The 20,088-nt window shown below is 36.3% G+C and overlaps 3 protein-coding genes across 5 annotated transcripts in view; 1 reads left to right on the forward strand and 2 right to left on the reverse strand.

The window, feature by feature from the left end:
• The window catches only part of LOC113503171 (flotillin-2), a 247,890-nt gene that overhangs the window by 94,370 nt on the left and 133,432 nt on the right, over window positions 1-20,088 (forward strand). The window lies entirely within an intron of this gene.
• On the reverse strand, window positions 8,537-10,929 carry LOC113503169 (glucose dehydrogenase [FAD, quinone]-like). The gene is made up of 2 exons (XM_026884996.1): window positions 10,769-10,929; window positions 8,537-10,484 (listed from the first exon to the last, which is right to left on the reverse strand). Exons 1-2 carry the CDS (start codon window positions 10,907-10,909, stop codon window positions 8,775-8,777), a joined length of 1,851 nt encoding a protein of 616 aa, XP_026740797.1. The 5' UTR covers window positions 10,910-10,929; the 3' UTR covers window positions 8,537-8,774.
• Window positions 10,960-20,088, reverse strand: part of LOC113503177 — a 28,645-nt gene continuing 19,516 nt past the window's right edge. For both annotated transcript variants that reach the window (XM_026885008.1, XM_026885007.1), the window contains exon 2: window positions 10,960-11,551. In XM_026885008.1, coding sequence (XP_026740809.1) covers window positions 10,977-11,513 — 537 coding nt within the window. In that variant the 5' untranslated portion in view covers window positions 11,514-11,551 and the 3' untranslated portion in view covers window positions 10,960-10,976. The remainder of the gene's footprint in view (window positions 11,552-20,088) is intronic.

The raw sequence follows: 20,088 nt of genomic DNA on the forward strand, positions 1-20,088 counted from the left end.
AAAGTTCATGTTTTGGACTAATTTAGAGTAAATTGTTTCTTTGTTAAAATGTTTAACTAATTAATTGAAATGTTAAACTAACTAATTAATGATTGATAAATTTTAACAATTATTGATCAAATAGTATTAAAATAAGTAAATAAATTTCTATATCAATGTTGTAAATTATTATCACGTATTTGTCAATTGTATGACTGGCATTTGTGTTTGTGTTGCAGTCAAAGGTGCTAAAAGAAAAGTCATACATTTTTTGCTTTATTGCACATATGTGTTTACTTATTAGTATGACAATTTGCGTAGTGGACGAAACAGCACCTGGTTTGACAAACAAATGCTTACTAATTAATTCTCAATAGCAGGCATTGAGCATTCAGAGCTTCATCTTTTGTGCATTTAGAATACATAGAGAAGTTAAAATAGTTATGTTTGGTCCATTGTTATCATCGTCTTTTTAATCATCGAAACTGGAACATGGAACAGGTCTACAGTATGATTCAAACTTACATAATTAGATTACCATGTTGAAATGACTCAAAGTTCCAGAATTTGATTAAATTAATAGAAAAGTGTGCCGTGAACTTCATCAGTTGTCTATGTTGTAACTGCACATAATGTTATGGTAGAAGCCTCGGCATCGATGCTCGCTGCGTCACCATGACAACGCGGCGACGCCACATGACATGTGACGAAAATAGCACTCGTAACACATTGCAAAACCAATCGTCCTAATTCCTTATCGATTACGAAACAATATCGATTTATTGTAATCGATTTACGTGCTTTATACCACGTGTGCATGGTTTTTGTTTTTTATGGTAAGTGGTTAATCGTTCTCAGATTTTTAATCTTAAGTTATGGCGGATTTGCACTTCCTGTGTTCTGATTACTCTTGCTAACTAGATATGCTAAAATTCTCTTTTATTAAATCCACGTCTATCTTCCTTACTATCAAGCACTAAAAGTAAACACTTAACTTAGATAACTTAGATAGTTGATCATAAATCACCTCGATCAGGCTCTCGTTAGTTATATCACAGTATTTATTAGATCATGTTTCCACAAGGTTATCAAGTTGGAAGTAAGGAAGCAGACTCGATTTCATCCAGAAATCGAAAGTTGTGGGTAATGAGGGCGCTTACGTCACACCACAGCCGACAATGTGAGTGTGAAAAGCTTTCACAGGCGCCGTGCTCTTAAACTGTCGCTGACTGAACCATTGTAGTCATACCGTGTTATATTACGATATAAACGACCAATTGTTGTGTACTTTATGTAAATATTTACAACTTACGTAATATTTGCAACATTCTAGTTTTACTCGAATGAACTTTGTTTTGGTAATTTTATTTTGTTTCACCTATATTCAATGCTTACTCGGGTTGCACTGTATTTCACACCTTTTATGTTAAGTTTTTTATCAATAGTTGTAGCTATTGCATCAAGCTGGCAGGTTAACAGAAAATGATTTAATGCTTCAACTTGTCAGCTGTAACATGACAGCTATTTTAAATTTGCATTTTCTATTATACCTTCAAATATTTGAATATGAACATGCTGTGATATTCTATTGGGTTTTTGGAAAAAAATCTGCTCAGCTTTAAGATATGTTTTTTTACTTTTATCTCGTAAAAAATATGGAACGGGATACAGTGATTTCGTATGACGTCACTTACCAGTACGCTTTTCACTAGAAAGTGATGTTTTTGGCCCCTACTACCATTGAGATTTTTATGTTCCTTATTTTTTAATATTATGTGGTAAAATGAAAAATGCGTATCCTACATTATTTGGAAATCTGTCTGACGGACGAAACAGGTTTATATTATTAGATATTGTCAAATAATCTGTTGTTTATTTTGTATCATGCTTTTAAAATGGGCACATATTTGTATGTATGTAGGCTAATACTAGTACAACTATTGCGCCCGGACGTGCTCGATAGAAAACTGATACCATTATGTCAGTGCTACGCGAAACTTCAGTAATTCGATCCTTTATAGTCGGAGAGAAGCGTCTCTACGGAAGCTTTGTCCGGGGAATGCAAACAACCGGGTTATCTCACACAGGGTAATTTGCGCAATGAATATGAAATTAATGAATATGTATGTATGTGATACGAGGTTACTGAATCTTACAGCGGCTTAAGAATTAATTACTTTTTAAACAGATTTTAGAGTATAGCTGAGGAAAATGAAATGAGAACCAATTGTGTTAAGTACTTTTGTGTGTTATCACGCTAAAGTTAATAATAATCTACGTTAGTATAATACGTATATAAATTGGGAAAATATTTTGGTGTGTATTGGGTTTAAAATTGTCAACTTCTTTTTTACTTGCTCTCGTTTTAAATAATGCCTACAATATTTTGTGTACTGCTATGTAGATTTACACTTAATAGCAGCAGTTGTTCAAATTGATCTGAAATTAAATTTGTAGGTCATTTTAACGGGGTCTCGGTGTTAATGTCATTATAATTATTTATGTAAGCTATATTAAAATGATCTGAGTTTTAATGTCGATCAGGTTAAACCTAAGGCCATGACCAGTGAATGTTGAAGGATAGCTAGGATAAAAAAATCTTACTTTTATTAAGTGCTGAAGAATACGTGTAAAAATACATATTAAATATATAAAATAGTCTGAAAATGACTGTAAGCAACGGTCGGATAGACACACGAGTGATCCTATAAGGGTTCCGTTTTTGTATTCAGACGTACAGAACCCTAAAAAAGTTTAGTTGACTCTGAACAGGTGTCTTAAGTGTAAGTTCCAAATACTGGCGCAAAGGTATAGTTGTTAAACTATAATTAGAAACAAATTGGATGAAAAAATCTCTTTATTCATATGTGAGTGGGGGATAATAACAGATGTATATGGAAAATATTATATCCTAAGCGTAGTCATTAGATTTTATTGGTAGTAAACCCTAATTACAAATGATGTAAGTTTCAAGTGGAATTGCCAAACATTCCTCGCCTCCTTCCTATTATACGTGCTCCTACTACCAATCGCACATATTTGCACTCATAATTAGCGTTCGAACAGTCTTACATCATAACAGTAATATTCTTAATTTGAGTCGGAATTCAAAGCAAATGTTTATTCAATCCGCACAATTTTGCAATGGGTAATTGATTAAGAATTGCGATTACACCGGTGCAGGATGGCAGGATTTGGCGTGCACGCAATTACTATGTATAATAAGATCTATCAGCATTGAATAGCTATTAGGTCTGAATTAAAATGTCGTTGTCTAAAGTTATTCGTAAAATTCATTAACCTTTCGTTATGTAACGTCTCTCCCCTTTAAATTAATCAGGAAAAGTGCCTGTGAATATATTTTACTCCCAGAAAACTGATCTTTTTCCGATCAAGGATGTTCTGTTGTCCTCGTTCCTAACATAATGTGAGCAATCCTATCTAGGAACATGACAAATATATTTTTCATACTATCCAGATGCTAGGTACATTTTACCAATTTGACGACATTTAAATCAAAATCAAATCAACAGCCAAAATTGCTTAGATCTGTGAAACAAAAATCGAATCTTAGGTTTACGCGAATGTTAGACATTGAAATGAAACGACTTTTACGGATTTTATCGCGGTCTGCCCGTGACCATGATACCTGCAAAGGTGTCGAAACGTCGGGAACTAAAACCAAAAATTAAACCGCGATAAAATCCGTAAAAGTCGTTTCATTTCAAAAATCGAATCGTTTGCGGGATAAATATTTCGAAAAAAATCAAAGGTGGACTTTGCTCTCGCTCTAAGTTAGCATCGAAGTATAATATCTATGCTGTTATCTATAACTGAAGCTTTCACACAGTGCGTATACCCCACTATACTACTCGCCCGTTGCTTCACACATTGCGCAGCTTAACAACAGCCGGGACATGAAGAGGTGTTAATACTATTACGAGTTTTACGAGCGGATCACTAGAGCGGAGAAAGGTGGAACATTAATCTTCTTCACACAACTATTTAAGTGTTCCTCGTGAATACGTTTAATTTATTACAACACATCGTTTTACATTGTTGCAAAACTAAATAAGGGCCTCGTAAAGCCCCTTTCTCTACGTAATGTTGTTATTGAGATGGTTAATGGCTTCAATATGACTGTACTATGGTGTATGATTTAAGTTCTATAGTTTTGCTACATATGATTGCCTAACTAAGGAAGTGTTTCCTCAATAATCGCCAGATTTTTGATGCGGATGATGCTTCGTCTGTTACGTCGTTTAGGTCATATTGAATGTTTTTTTTTTAATTCGACATATCTATCCTTCATTATGGATATGAGATTATAAAAAAATTGCGTACATAAGAAATTATGTGCGACCTATATTTTTAAACAAGTTTTTTCTACTTAGCAACGAATGAGTAACAGCGCGATGTAAGCGCTGCTCAATGCGGAACCCTGCGGGTATCTGCGCCTGCGTACCTTACGTAACGTCTGGCGTACGTGAGCTCTGGGAGCGCACCGACATTTGTTAACGAAAGACTGTTGTATTTGTTCAAAAGAGACGCCGCTCTACACCGTTTAGTGCACTGTCACGCTCACACAACTGCAAATTAGTTTAAGAGCAGGTGGTATGACCTCTGAGTCAGGTGCATTGTTGAGGCGAGACTAGTGCTGCGCACGCGTCGCTTTGCGTATGACAACATTGGTAAGTCCAGGGCCCCAATTCTGCTATTTACAACGGCCGATGAATGAATGAAATTTGGCTTAAAATTACATTTTTCGTGTTCTCTTAAACATTTTTCTACACAATAATTGTAAATTCAGTACGGGACGGTACACTCAAGGTCAATACAATTAACTTCCAATTATTGTATTGCAAAATGCTTAAGAGAATAGGAATAATTTCAAATTTAATCCAATTGCCATTTATTCATCGTCCATTGTAAAATAGCAGAATCGGGACCCAGGTATTAGTGTAACTGGTGTAGGTACTGTGATAATTAAACATATATTTTGTAGGAAGAACTGTATGACACTGTTATAAAAGTTAAGATCATAAAAAGTGGCAAGTTTAAAGTTCTAAAATATCATATATGCCGAAGTCTCATAAAACACAGGATATAATATAAGCTTGAATTGTCTTATTCTGCCAATGCATATTCATCTTATTCCTCGATATAAAAAAAGCCTTTTGATATTACTAACCTACTTTCTTTAAGATTCTTGCATCTATGATGAATGATATCATCGATTGTGATATTTTGCTTCGCCACGGAAGATGTCCATATTTAGTTTGTTGTTGTTATTCAAATGAAATGACATTTGACCCAAGACCCAAGACTCACCTCGGCGATTCGAGACCATGAAAGACGGTTGAGAGTCAATGACACACTTCCTCGTGTATAAAATACATATGCTTATAATATTACCTTGCGGTTTATAGATAAAATCTGATTGTAGATAGAATGATAACCGTGTGGAATAGGTCGTCATGTCGATTACCACTGAGACTTGCTACGAGTTCAATCCTGGCATGGGACAATTTTTTATGATAAATTCTTTAGTTAGGTGTATTATATTAATTTTCAACGAATTCCCATATGCTCTCCATATTGTTTTATGACAGCGCAAAACTGAATTCAGGCCAATGATATCGCCGTTGACCTGGACCCTTTTTTAGGCTTAGCAATGTATCGAAGGCACTTAAATGTAAAATAATATTTACGTACTAAGCAATGCAAATTTTAAGGAAAATCTATATCTTTATCCATGAATTAATAATATAATGTAGGTACACAATAAACAGTTACTTCCTGTGTCCGGCTCTAGACATAACCGCTGTGATATCAGATATCTAGAAAGTGTTAGTGCGACGTAAACTTAATATAATGTCGCCGCTATTGAGTAGGTTGTGCTTGGGATATAGACCAGGAGCTTGCTTGACCATTCCAAATGTACCGGTTAATTGTGGTTCTTAACTAAGTTGTTTTGGTGACTTTCATGAGGAGGATTCATTAAAAAAAAATATTATAAGAAAAACACAAATTTATTTGTCATGTTTAAAAATCTAAGTACCTACCTACCTGCAAGGAAATGCGGTACGGTACGGTACCCAAGTGTCAGTCTCGACTAACTTGGTTATTTACTGACATTTTGTAGCCGCTCTTTGTATTTTTTTTTAATTGTGTGTTTTTGGGTATCCGAAAATGATGCCATAACTAGTTTCAAATATGTCAAATTCCACCTCCACCTAGATTCAAACTGAGCAAAGGTTAAGAGTACTAGACAACTCATAAAAATAGTATATTATACATCAATTACACAAAAATTTGCCCTGGGTGGGAATTGAACTCATTAAACTAACAGACCAGAAAACTGCATAAGTGTAATAAGTTTAGACTTCAGACAGACGTTCTTGATAACGTAGTTACGTGTATTTTAGTTAAACTCTATGATATAACCGTTACATTTTACTTGTTTTGACATCACTCAGGTATTTAGCGAGGAATGTTCTAAAATTATTACATCGCTAAAAATATTGTTATTATAATCGTTGCGTAGTTAACAACTTGATTACTTAATTCGAATTTTATAATAGTATCGTTATTTTAAGACGATTACGAGATGTTTTTGTTAGGAACGAATAAAAAAAATGTTTATTTTCAGCATTTATAGAAATATGAATTCTTTTGCTGGAGAAAAAGCGTTGCTTGGTAGGAGGAGCACGTTGATAGTATAATTAAACAGTACTCTGTTCATATATATCACTTTAGAACGTGGAACTTAAATATAAGGCGCCTTTTTCTTTTTTGGTACACCGGAGACATCGCTCCTGGGAGAGGGAACGGGTAGTGCCAGACTCTTACTGACTGAACCTGAACCGCCGTGCTACGTCATCCGCGTTTTTGTGTCGGTGTATGGCAATGCGTTGGAAGCCTACTTACAAACATACGCTACTCTGGTACCACGATAACAATTCCGTACCGGAAGAAATACAATCTTCTAAAGTTTATAGTCTCTTTCGCAAATGTTAACGCAATACGTCTTATTGAGAACAAAGTATTAAACACTGCTCTACTTCTCTCCCTTAATTATATTGTACTGTTCACGGGCTGTTTGTAAGTGATAGGAACTGTTATGTTGTATTTTACATTGAATAACACGGGTGGCGCTTAAAGCTGTATCCAATCAGACAAAGGTGCGTTTACATGGGCAAGTGAAATTGCTTCATTGTGAGTTTAGTGAAACCTAAAAAAATGACTTCTACCACAGTTGATACTAAACGTTCTCACAATGATGTTTTATGGCACGTTTAACACTAGGGTCGCTTTTTATTTCAATTTTGGTCAATATTGAGCATCTCTCCTTTTTTATGGCGCTCATTTAATTTTCTTTTAATACGGCTGGCCAGTATTCCGTTTGACTGATTTAAATTACTTTTAAGAAAATCAAACTCGTATTAAAATAAATCCACACGAACAACATAAACGGTATCAATTATTAAAACATCTAAATCGCTCTATCCGCACAACTCACTGGCACATCACTCAAATGCCTATGTAAACGCGGCATTACTAATAATCACACCTGACGAATTCGATTGAATCGTTGTGTAAGTAGCAAGTAACAAGTATTAGTAACATGTGCAAGTCGCTTGACCGGTCAGTTATACACCGCGCGTGCTCTCCCGACTCGTTCTGCAACTTGTTATGATTGTGAACTAAACTAATTGAATTATTAGCTGCAACACTCATAACTTATGTGATAACATTATTATTAGTGATTATAGTTCCGTTTGATTTTATTTATTAGACAAGTTTTTGAAGGGTCTGTTAATAATGGACTAAGTAGTACAAGGCGCCCTTAAAACTTGGTATACCTAGCTTGGATTTCTCAATAAAAGTAACATAATCATCGCATAACTGAACCATGTTTAGTTAGGTACCTAGATTCATTTAAAGAATTTTACATTTAATATATGATGTACACAATTAATGTGTACTTATTCACTAAACTTCATGTTACTTATATGGATGTTCTTTAGTATTGCGAATATGGCAATTGTAATGTGGGTAATAAATTTTGACAAACTTTGTTTCTCAAGTAAAGCTCGATCTCTCGACTTTTGCTAAGACTAGTACGTTTTCCACAGTTGCAAAAGTTTTTGCTACTCGACAAAAGATGGCGTTTGTGAAATGCAGCTTGATCTTTCCTTTCGCCAACAGATAGCGCTGTAATACTTAAATCGCTGGCAAGTGTTAAGATTGAATATCTAAGCAAGTAGAAGACGAAATTGTTTTATTAGTGCTTAGTGCTTAGTGTTTATGCGGGTGCCATTTGGAACATTCAGTCCTTGTTTTATTTAATAAAGTATGATATTCTTAGGCTTGCTTTTATTGGTCATTGCAATTGATTTTAAGAATGATTAAAACGCTCAGCGCCCTTTTTTTTGTACATTTTTGTTGTGTCTAGTTATTTTAATAGTTCTCCTTGCACTTGTTATTATTGAATCTTCTTAGATTCTGTAACTATTAATTATATTACACAGGGATTTCAATGAAACAACATATATATGTTTTATAATTTTATTGTATGCCGTACCGTAACAATAGGTAAGTTTTGTTACAATACGTAACGCTTAATATACTCCGAAAGTAAAATACGTACACTAGAAACCTTATTTCGTATATTTACAGTCTTAACATTACAATAATTACTTTCAATAAGATAATATTTTACTTATAGAGTATTTTACGATACCAATTTTGTTCATGACTGAGTATTTTACATTCACTATAATATAACACTGTCATAACACAAGCCAGTCCTCCTTAATCATGTCCGATGCCTTCTCAGCGATCATGATGACGGGAGCGTTAGGGTTCCCACTTATGATGGTAGGCATCACGCTCGCGTCGACAACCCTGAGGTTGGCGACCCCGTGCACGCGCAGCCGCGGGTCCACCACAGCGTCTATGTCCTGCTTGGGACCCATCTTACACGTCCCAGTGGGATGGTATATAGTAAACGTGAAGTGTTTCAAACTACATTCCCAATACTCGTCACTGAACAACACGTGGTGCTGGCAACCCGGCATAGGAATGTTGTGCGGCCTCGACCCGTACCTCTGGAAAGCTGTCGTGTTCGATAAAGCCATTGCGATCTTTATACCTTCTATCAAAACTTTTATGTCCTCCTTGTAAGCGAAGTAGTTAGGCTCTATGACAGGTGGATGGAAGGGATTCCTGCTTTTCAATTTTATCCATCCAGAACTCTTCGGTCTTAACAGTAACGGGAGTATCGTCCAAGTTTCAGCGTCCTCAATCGGTTTGTAAACAGTGTTATACACTCTGTCACGCAAATTCAATATTTTTCTAATCTGCTCTCCGCCGTCAGAGTTTACCGAACTGGGCGCGAAATGAAATTGTATGTCGGGCCAGTTGCCAGAGGACGGGGCGTATTTAGTGTTGACGAATGCAAGTCCTTCTACGCCTTGGGTCGTCATCGGGCCTTTTTCGTACAAGATGTAATTCATAGCAACATTAAAAGTTTGGAAACGGTCCTTTTTAAATGTCACAGGTTTGTTGACTACAAAAGTTAAGCCACCAAGCCCTACGTGGTCCTGTAAATTGTGACCGACTTTTAGATTTGCGATCAGTGGAATCCCATGTTCCCTGAGGTGGTCAGCAGGCCCAACACCACTCAACATCATTAGTTTAGGTGTTGCTAAGGCACCAGCAGACATGATAACTTCTCGTTTAATTCTGACTTTCTGACGTTGGCCATTTCTAATAAATTCTACGCCATACGCCTGTTTTTTCACAGGATTAATAAGAATCCTTGTAACTTGGGCTCCTAAGGCTACGTGCAGGTTGCTTCTCTGTCTCACAGGTCTGAGGAAGGCCTTGGCCGTACTGCAGCGGCTGCCGCGCCGCATCGTCGCCTGGGTCAACATGAAGCCCGTCTGTTTAGCGCCGTTTATGTCACGGTTTTCGTAACCAAGTTCCATGCCGCCTTTCAAGAACGTTACCGACAGTGGCGTGCGCCACGGTGCTTCTTGGACCGTGAGATATCCGCCTGCAGCGTGGTAGGGCGTGCTAACTAAGTACGGGTTACGATTGTCTTCGGACTTTAAAAAGTATGGCAACACTTGATCGTAGGACCAGCCGGGGTTGCCGAGAGCCTCCCACAGATCATAGTCGTTGCGATTGCCTCGCACGTACACCATAGCATTGAGTACGCTGCAGCCGCCGAGTACCTTGCCTCTAGGCCAGTTGCAACGGTCACCATTCATCGCGAGGCAGTAGGAGCGGTTGTTTGAAGGCGTGGTCTGGAACTGCCAGTCCATTTCGGAGAGCTGCGTGTAGCCCGCCAGCGCGGGGATGTCAGAGATCTCTGATTCGTCTTGACCGGCCTCCAGGAGCAGCACTGTCCAGTTGCCGATCTCGGAGAGCCGCGACGCGACCACTGCGCCGGCTGAACCGCCGCCGACTATCACAAAGTCGTAGATCGGCATCACCTGGAATTGATATTACAAATATGTTAGAAAGTGGCAAAAGACATCGAGTGATCCGGGGAAAAATTAACTTGTTGTATTATTCATTTAAGGGATTGCGAGAAAAAAGTACAAAATTTTTCCTTAAACGCAACTTTAATTGGTATAATTTTATTTAAACGGTATGCTTACCCACACCGCCGTGATATGGAATTATTATTTTTGTTGTAAAATAAGTGGTACCGACTTTTATGGAAAACGTAACATATTGCTTTAAAATTGATAAGAAAAAGGTTATAATAACTTACAGCATTGACTTCCGTAATATAAGACTCCGGGTCGAATTGTTGGTATCTGAAGTACGTGATCCCGAGTGCCAGGAGTGGTATCAGACCCAATACGGTGATGGGCGACGGTGCCAAGCTGGCCAGCGCTCCTGCCGCCTCCATGGCTACCTGTGCAACTCATCTACCGCTAAACTAATATATACAACTTATCCTACTAGTCTTAGCTCTCTTAGATCCAATTGTGCGACTTTTTTCTTTGCTCCTCTTCCGAAAGAATTTTAGGCGTGTAATTTCTTATGCCCGGTTTTTTCATGGGCGTCGTTTTCGCCTTTTCCGTTTCACTAAGATAGCTTTTGAGGCGAGCGCTCTTCAAATCGTCTTTTTCGGCGTCGAACAGTTGTAGCGTGTTGTATCGTTTCTCTTTGTGTAGCTTGACGGGTTTGTAGAGTTCTTTGTTGACGTCTTTGTAGTGTTCGTTCTTGTAGAGAGACGTACAGTAGTAGTCGCTTCTGGAGGATCTGTCGGAGCGGTACTCGCAGGCGCTGGAGCCGCTCCTGTAGCCGCTGCTCTCGGTCGAGGAGTTGTCGCTCTTGAAGCTGTCGGCGCTCCGCCTCGCCTTGTGCCGTTTGTAGTCCTTGTCGTAGTCGTGTGCGCGGTAGTCGAGGGGCGCGCTCCTGTACTGCAGGGGCTCCTCGTACTTGTCCTTGTGAGTGTACCGCCGCACCGGAGCCACGCTAGCGTGCGAGTACGACTGTTCCTGACCCATGATGTAACGCGCACTCGCGCTCTCGCGATAATTGATTTCTGTAACAATGTTAAATAAGCTTTAGTAAGTTTATTCTCGCATATATAATACACAAAAGCTTAGCAAATGTTTATCTACATATATTCATGATAATTGTAAAAGATTACTTCGCATCCATCTATTAATTCGTTTTGTAAACATAGTTTAATCCGCAAAATGCATACAATGCAGCTAATGGATAAGTTTATATACTAATATATTTTTGCTTTTTGTTACAGGTACCTATTAACATATGAACAATATAGCATCTTGATCCAAGAGATTGGTAAGAAGGCATCTAACATAGATTTCGTTGCCAAGAATACAACTGTATATAATTTAGGTTAAAGGTCGTACTCGATGTAATAAAACAAATTATCTTATGGTGAAGTGTGCTTTCACACTTATTGCTTAAGGGTCAAATAACGGAACTGAAGATATAACTTATGAAATAATTTGTTAGAAATAGTTTAAGAGGTGCGTCATTGTTTGTATACGTCAAATATTTCACACAGTCACCATAGGCGTACAAATAAAGTTAATCTTCAAGAGAATCCCAAGAGTTCACGATGGCTGCGTTCTTTTTCATGTGAATGGAATAAAAGCTGTCCGCGAACAATGTACATTCATACATTGTAACGAACGACATCTAAATTAAATTACGTTTACAGTTGTAAGTATAGTGTGGGTGAATATTTTGGTCAGAATGGCGGTTTTAGCGACGCGTAAACAATATCGAAAGCTGTGTCAATGACCCAGACCTTATTATATTACCGTTAACAAGAAGGCTTTTTGATAAGGACTATAGATCGATAGATTGATGATTATGAGTGATTTGGCCGAAATTTTAAGGTATGCCGCAAGGGTTGAAATTGAACCCTACCAAGGCTCATCTGTCTGTTTGTTTGTTAGTCAGTAGATAGTATCTCATGATTATAGATAGACCGTTGAAAATCACAGTTGATGTAATACTTTTGCCGCTTTTACTATAAATAAAATAAATAAAAATGGAGGTTAGTACGGTCAGAAGTTCAGTAGGTGACGAATTTTTTTTCGATCATTTTTTTCATACCTAGTCTTATTGTACCGCCAGTGTAAAAGTTTATAATGCACTTAACTGATTTCCTATGGTATTAAAAATATTTCGATCCATCGAAAGTTATGAGTGATTAGGTACAAATATTATAGTAAAAATATTTAAGAACAAAATTGTGTGTCAGTAGAACATGCTCGGAGTGGGATCGGCCGAAATTTTACCTCAAGAGAAATTCAACAGGTTTTATAAACCACTTGAAATAAAGACTTGTTTCTACAAACAATGATTTGAGCTTGAACTTGTTATATATAAAAGTAATTCGTAACTTTAGCACTAATTTTACAAGTTATCTTAAATAAAATAAAATAAATACTACTGCTTGTCAGACTTTCTAGCTTCTGACTACCCGTATCTACTGTCAAAGATGTGTAAATAACACAACAGCCGGGATCCACAATTTAACATGCCTTCTGATATACATTATGAGGTAGATGCTAGCCCATCCACGGACCGACCGTATCTAGTAAAGCTTAACCACTGATCGATCAACTTGTGCAGTTGTAGTTTAGCCACGAGAACGTTTTACGCTCTCACAGCAAGAATTAAATACGTTACACTTAGAGAAAATATTTTAAATTGACGTGAATTATTTATATCTCATAATTATATAATGCTGTATAATTATGAATATTGTACGTCTAAATTATAAACTTTCTTTATAAAACAGATAGTATGCTGTGGCTTGGTTTGCGGTGCGAACACTATTTCAAACTTTGACTTTCACTAACAGTTTATGATTAAATTAAATGCCTCGTCTTTTGTTTCTATGTTTATGTAAAAGTTTAATATATAAAGAGTAATTTTAAACTTAAGTTATACTTAAGCTTGGCTAGTCCACTTCATTTTTCAGTATCACATTATTATTATTAGTCAATTTGTCAATCAAGCAACTCAGCCTATTGCTGCCCACAGCTGGACATAGACCTTACGCCTTTCGCATCTAGACCTAAGCAAGTGCTAATTATTGCTTGTAACACTTTTACACTCACTTTCATTCAGATGACATACACCACAATAGTCAACACGGCCTTCTTAATTTTTTATCTGTCTCTACTTTACACCTTTAAAAGAGAGAGACAGCATGAGATTTAATGGGAACTTTTAGTTTTCGACTAGCACCTAGGAAGAATGCGCTGAATTATGAGGATTCTAGAGAATTTAGTCTCTAATGTAATAAAACATACTCTATTGCTTACACCAGTTCTTCGACGCGTTTTTTCTCACTCATTCTAAGTACCATGCCTCATTTCATACATCTCTGGTCACCGACGAAAGGCAAATTGCTTTCAAGGTACTCAAACTGAGTATATACCTTATATCGACCTTGAAACTTAGAAACTTAACGAGCAACTCACGTCGCAGCTCAAAGCGAGCATGTAACACGATCATCGTCGGCAATCAGTTACGGAGGCTGTACGAACAACGGTAACAACCGCGAACAGACCATTATTTGTACACATTGTCAAACAAATATGCGTGCTCAAATAAAAATGAAGAATTCAAGCAATATTGAACCTTATGCACACGTGATAACGCTTCAGCAAATCTGACGATGATCCAACAATTTATTTTCTCAATATTTTGTCGTTTTGCCACACGATTTTGAATCTTATGACGTTATTATAAATGCGTTTTATGTATTTCATCGTCTGGTGTCCTGTAGTGTTTTCTTTTCACGCTAAGTGTTTAAGCCTGTTTCGGAGATGCAAATTGTGTGTTTGTTGTGTTCAATTGTCCGGTAAAGCCTTTAAATAAAGGTTTATTTAAATAAAACAGTAACAAACTTACATAAGCTCAAGAAGATTTGTTTTTACGAAAAGACACGTATGTATTAAATCTCATAAATTAGGTTTTTATGAGTTTAAGAGTGGGATTTCTCTTTGTGTATCATAACGTCATTATGCAACTTGAGTGAAGAATTCAATTATTTATTTTTGTATACTAAATTGGAACGATCAGTCGCGAGGACTTGCAGGGAAACTTCCGAAACGGGTCTGGTTCTGTAGTTTATTCGTTTCAAAAGTCGATTCTGAAATGGACTCATGAAACCAAATCAAGATCGAGTAGCTATCGAGTAATGTCAGCGTCGTTAGCCGTCGAAGATATTTACAACTTGTGACACTGCTCGAATCAGCGCCACTGTCGGTACCAGAGTAGGTACCAATTAGATTAAAACATAAATCAGTTCTGGTGTTAGCGACAATGCTGTTACCATTCATAAGTACTGGTCTAATAAAATATGCATGTTTATACTAAAGAGGAACGATCTTCAACTGTCATTCTCCCATTTTTTCTAATAACGACTGAGGTATATATTTAATCCTCTAGTCCTTAGGTTTTCACAAACATTCAAGTTACATCAACAAAGACACTCACTCACATCACATAAATGCTTGTCCTACGCAGGAACCCAACTATACCACTCGGCTATCCTCCAGTCTTCCTAAATCCAACATCCTTCATTGTGATTACCTCATTACAGCCTTTAACGTGTGCAATCATTGAAAGACTGTCTAATTCCGTTATAATTGTCGTAACTAAGTAGTTTGATAGCTTAGAGCCTGATGCACTGACATTCTAAATATTTAGACCGAAACAAAATACGCCAATTATAACATCAAAATTAAACATTTCTTTTAATTGTACCGCTAGTTTATGTAATTTTTTAATATTAGGTGAAAGAACGGATGTGGGTTTGAAATGTTTTAGTCCGAGGTCTTCTTTTAGTCAATTAATGGTTAAAGATTTGAGAGCATAGTGTACATTCTGAATGATCGGGATCTAATTTGATCTGTCCCAGTCTCCTTACAATGCGTAATTAAAAAAATAGCAAAATGCCTTATTTCTTGTCTTTCAACTCTCTTCGTCTTGAAGTACCAGATTATTGAGGAGTATTCGAAGAAACTAGCTATACTAAAGGTCTTTACCTAATTCTTTCTTCGTTCTTTAAGTCTTGTGTTTCATACTTAAATTATAGGTGTGTAGAAAAGCTGTTATTTTCTGCTCAATTGTTTTTCCATCTCTTACAATTTCAAACAATTTCAATTTCTATCCTAACTTAAAATCACACTTACAATTTCATAATTTAGCACTCAGTAACAAGGATAATATTTCCGTTCAATACGTTTACTTAGTGTAGTGAGCGCCGTTAGCTGCGCGTGCGCGTTTCCGCACCGCCACCCCGATATTAATTAGGTACGTGTAACTGTCATGCCGCATTGCCATTGCCACAATCTATTGCAACAAAATCTTTTGCTCGATTGCTACCAAGTTTTTGTTTATATTTATAACCAGCCTTATTATCGCAGCTGGTTCTTCTTCGAAGCAAGTAATTGACTATTCCGAAATAATTAATTCATTTACTATCATCAGCTGATTACAATTTTGTATGGTGCTTAAGCCTAATTAATATTTTTGGGAATTAAGTTTCTAGGAAATGTGAATGGTGTTTCCATTTGAAGACGCATCGTGTTAAGTTTCAATTATTAATATAAAATCCGTAATGTCACATGAGTCTGTGAAAACCCACCAACGCTGATATAAGTTTTAAAAAGGCCGTACAAAGTAGCGATAGAAGGAATATTACTTACGATTCTATTTCTACGTGTCCTTTTACCTAATTATAGCTAAGTCTAACTTTAGTCATAGATATAACAATTACTTGTGAGATTAGCACATCGTCACTTGTGGGGGTTTCTTCATTCGTGTTAAATTTCTAAGCCACGGTTTAACGTAAATGTCAAATAAGCCGGTTAAACTATCGTTTTCTCTATGTAACCATAGAGCCGAAAGGTTAATTTTAGATAACTTAGGTATGTGTTTGGGTTCGTCAAGAGTATGAGTAAAGCCATGTTCATTTCATGTGGCGTATTGTGTCTGGATGTATTATTATGGAATATATAATACATCTATCCATTGCAAAAAAAATATCCATAATTTTGGTACTTCATTATCATCATCATCATCATCTGTCCATATTTGTCAGCTGCGGGGCATGGGCCTCCCCAATTGCATGCCATCGAGACCTATCTCCAAATTTTACTTACTTTTTAATTTGATATTACTACATGCTACATGTTAAATATTTTTAAACTCCAGCAAAATTTTATGCAATGCTGTCAGCGGTATGGTATAGTACTAAATACATTAAATTGACTGGGACGGTCAGAGTGTGTTAAACGGTTTGACCCAATACCTAGATACTAACCAAACCAGTGTTTTGCAATCAAGCCTTACAGCAACAAGCAACTGTTTGCTTTTAATATTATTTACCAAGCAGGTGCTATTGATACTAAAGCTAATATAATGTACATTGTCGAAAAGATATGAGAAAATACAGATGTCGTAGTAAAAAAACTAATAAAAAAGTTGTAATAACATTTTTGAACCGTGATTTTCGAATAGCATAGTAACAGTAAAGTCAGATAATGTCAAGTAACAAATAGACACAAATACTTAAATAAATGTTTTTATCTTAAATGGAAATGACAACACTAGAGTATTGTCTAAAATAACATCACGTGCGACAAGGAGATTAGGATGAAACAAAAGCAAGAAGGTCACCTTCGAAAATGATCATGAATATTCATGAAACAGTTTTTCGTATTTTCAGTGTCAGAGCTAGTAAAACATATATGAGTTATGCAAATAATGATGGAAGACGTGATATTAAAGATGTAGTTGGATATATTAATAAAAGGTATCTACTGCACCTAACTGCGATAGACGATTTGATTCCAAGGCTACCAATTAAGCATTAGTAGATCCACTAAAGTGCAATTAAAGTTTATGTCCATTCACCTGCAGTTAATTGTAGATATTTTGAAATAGAGTAACATTCTGCAACAGTTGAATTTACCCTTGAAGATGCTAATAAGAGAAAGGTAACATTTTATTTAATGAACATTTACAACTTTGACCCCGGTTTCCGAAAGCTTCAGCCATCAGTTTAATTGATCTGCAAATCTACTGGTCACGACGGACCGGTTACTATAAGACCAACAATAAATCACCGAGCTTTACGTAAAGTTTGTCAGTAATAAACTGATTTTAAAGTTGACCATGTTAAGTAATTTCCTTTCTAACAATACTTAAAAACAAACACGTAATAAATTCATTAAAAGTCAAGTAGTCTTTAAAGGAAATAAACAAGGCACTAAAAATATCCTTTAAAGCGACCGTATAAATTCCTTGCACGAAGATATAGGAATTGTTGCCACCAACGTCGTAGTAAACAACGTGATGCGTGTAAGAATGATGCTATAAGCTGACACAAGCCATTGTCTCCCATGTGATCTGAATTCTGTTCTTTGTCTGCAACACTTTTATCATCAACCACTTTACAGCCCTACTCAATTCCTCCTTGGATTCAAAAATTACAATTGATTTAAACAGTATAAAAAAGAATTATCTGTCTTATTTGCATTGTGTGAAGGTGATAAACAATTTATGGTTATTGCCAATTCCACTATAGGTAAAAATAATTTCGTTTTACATTTAAGTAAGGACAAGTTTTGCAATTATTTAACGATCATTTATATTCGAAACAACATCCAGTATTGATGTCAATATACCGTATTTTGTATTTATTCTTCGTTTCCATAGCTCAACCTGAATAACGAATTATATTTCTTTATTCATGGGCACTGCCGGTCCCCAGTTATGTTGATTTTAACGGTTTGATCGAAAATTGATTTTTGACTCTTACATAAGGAAGTGTGTCGTGCGTGTCAAAGATGCTAGAGGTCTTGCGTGGTAAAGATTATAGACTTAAGAACAAATATATGTATTATGAATTGTATTATCGTACGCGTCGCTATCTGTTCATCATTGAATTGCTTCATTCGCATTCACATTTAAGATTAATTATGTTGGTTTTGAAGGATCTAGCCCTTAGAATCCCGCCTTTAATCACTTATTTTTATAGTAATGATGTGGTTATACGTAACCCCGACATTTTAATACGTTAGCCAAGCCAACCTCATTTGGATAAAAACTCGTTAATTAATTCACCATCGGTTTCGTTGCGAACTACATTTGGAATGTCCACTCTGTCAAGTGGGGCACTGCCTTCATTTCCAACAGCCTACGTGCAGATTGGACCGTCTCCTTTTTCTGTGTCATGCCTACTACAAATTTAATCTTCATTACGGTCACGTATGTTTATAATTGTGTGAGGTTACCATATCAATTGATCCACCCTCATGCGATTTTATTTTTAAGGCGTGTTGTGACGTAAGAGATTGATATGCCGGTGCCCATCCACGTTAGAGAAAGCTGCAAGATTGGCCGGTTTGTTTTGTTAGTTCAGTGGTTTGCTGACTACCGCGTGCGTATGGTGGCGTAACTCTGAATTATGGACGACACTCTCAATTTCTATTGACATATGCAATTTGGGATCGCGCGTGAGACGAGGCTTAGACTGTGTCACGCAGCCATGGCTTATATAGTAGGTTTGTTATGTGACCTGTGGTTTGTTAGACTATAGTCTTAAGTAATCCCTTTGGAATTGGGAAAACCTATTTGTAAAGGTCAAGAATTGTCAAAATATTTCTCATCTTCAGTATAAGATGAGTTTCTAAAGATGTTTGAAAATATCTTACGAATTATGAATTAGAATGTGGACATTAATTCAAAGGATAGTTAAGTAAGTAGAGAATATCTCAAGATTTCGTAATCAGCTTCAACGGATGTATTATCGCTTGCGTGATGGCTGTCATGCAAATTGTTAATTTTACCGGCAGACCACGCTCCTACTGCTTTTAAAACGAGGAAGCTGAAACTTTTTGTTTCTAATATGAACATGTGTTTAATATTAAGTGGTGTTACACCGGTCTAGGTCCGATGTGGAGTGATAAGTCTAGATGTGAAAGACGCTTTCTAAACAATGTTTTACGGACAGATGTACGAGTAGATATCATTAATGCGTTTAGAGAAAATAAACTTTCCTGTCTTAAAGAAACTAAGCAATTTTGCTATTATCAGCTCATGACTATCATATCCTTAAAAGCAACTGTAACATTAATTTGAAATGTTATGTTTTCAAATTAAAGTTTTGTGGGTTCGAATCGCATTTGGACAGCAAGCGTAAATCCTTTTTTGTGAATGTCGTCGTCCATAATAACGGGTATCATGTATGGATGTAAAAAATGACCACTTACAGTTTTGGCTTAATGTCATGAACGTTACGAAAATGACTTTAATTAAATGAATTGCATCTGCATTGTAAATAAACAATTAACCAAATTTTTATTGAATAATTTCTTTATAGTGATTCATCTGTGATTAAATATCTCCTATTTCAGATTGTATTCATAAAATACAATCTGAAAGAAGAATATCTACGTAGTTGACTTATGGCATGTAGTTCCTGGAAAATGCGATGTTTGACAAGGCTTTGCCAAATCTATTTACAGTCCTTTATTTGATAGTCCACGTAAAATAGGACTGAGCAAACATTAT

This window comes from Trichoplusia ni, chromosome 18, assembly GCF_003590095.1.
Source record: "Trichoplusia ni isolate ovarian cell line Hi5 chromosome 18, tn1, whole genome shotgun sequence".
In the NCBI taxonomy this organism is placed as follows: Eukaryota; Metazoa; Arthropoda; class Insecta; order Lepidoptera; family Noctuidae; genus Trichoplusia; species Trichoplusia ni.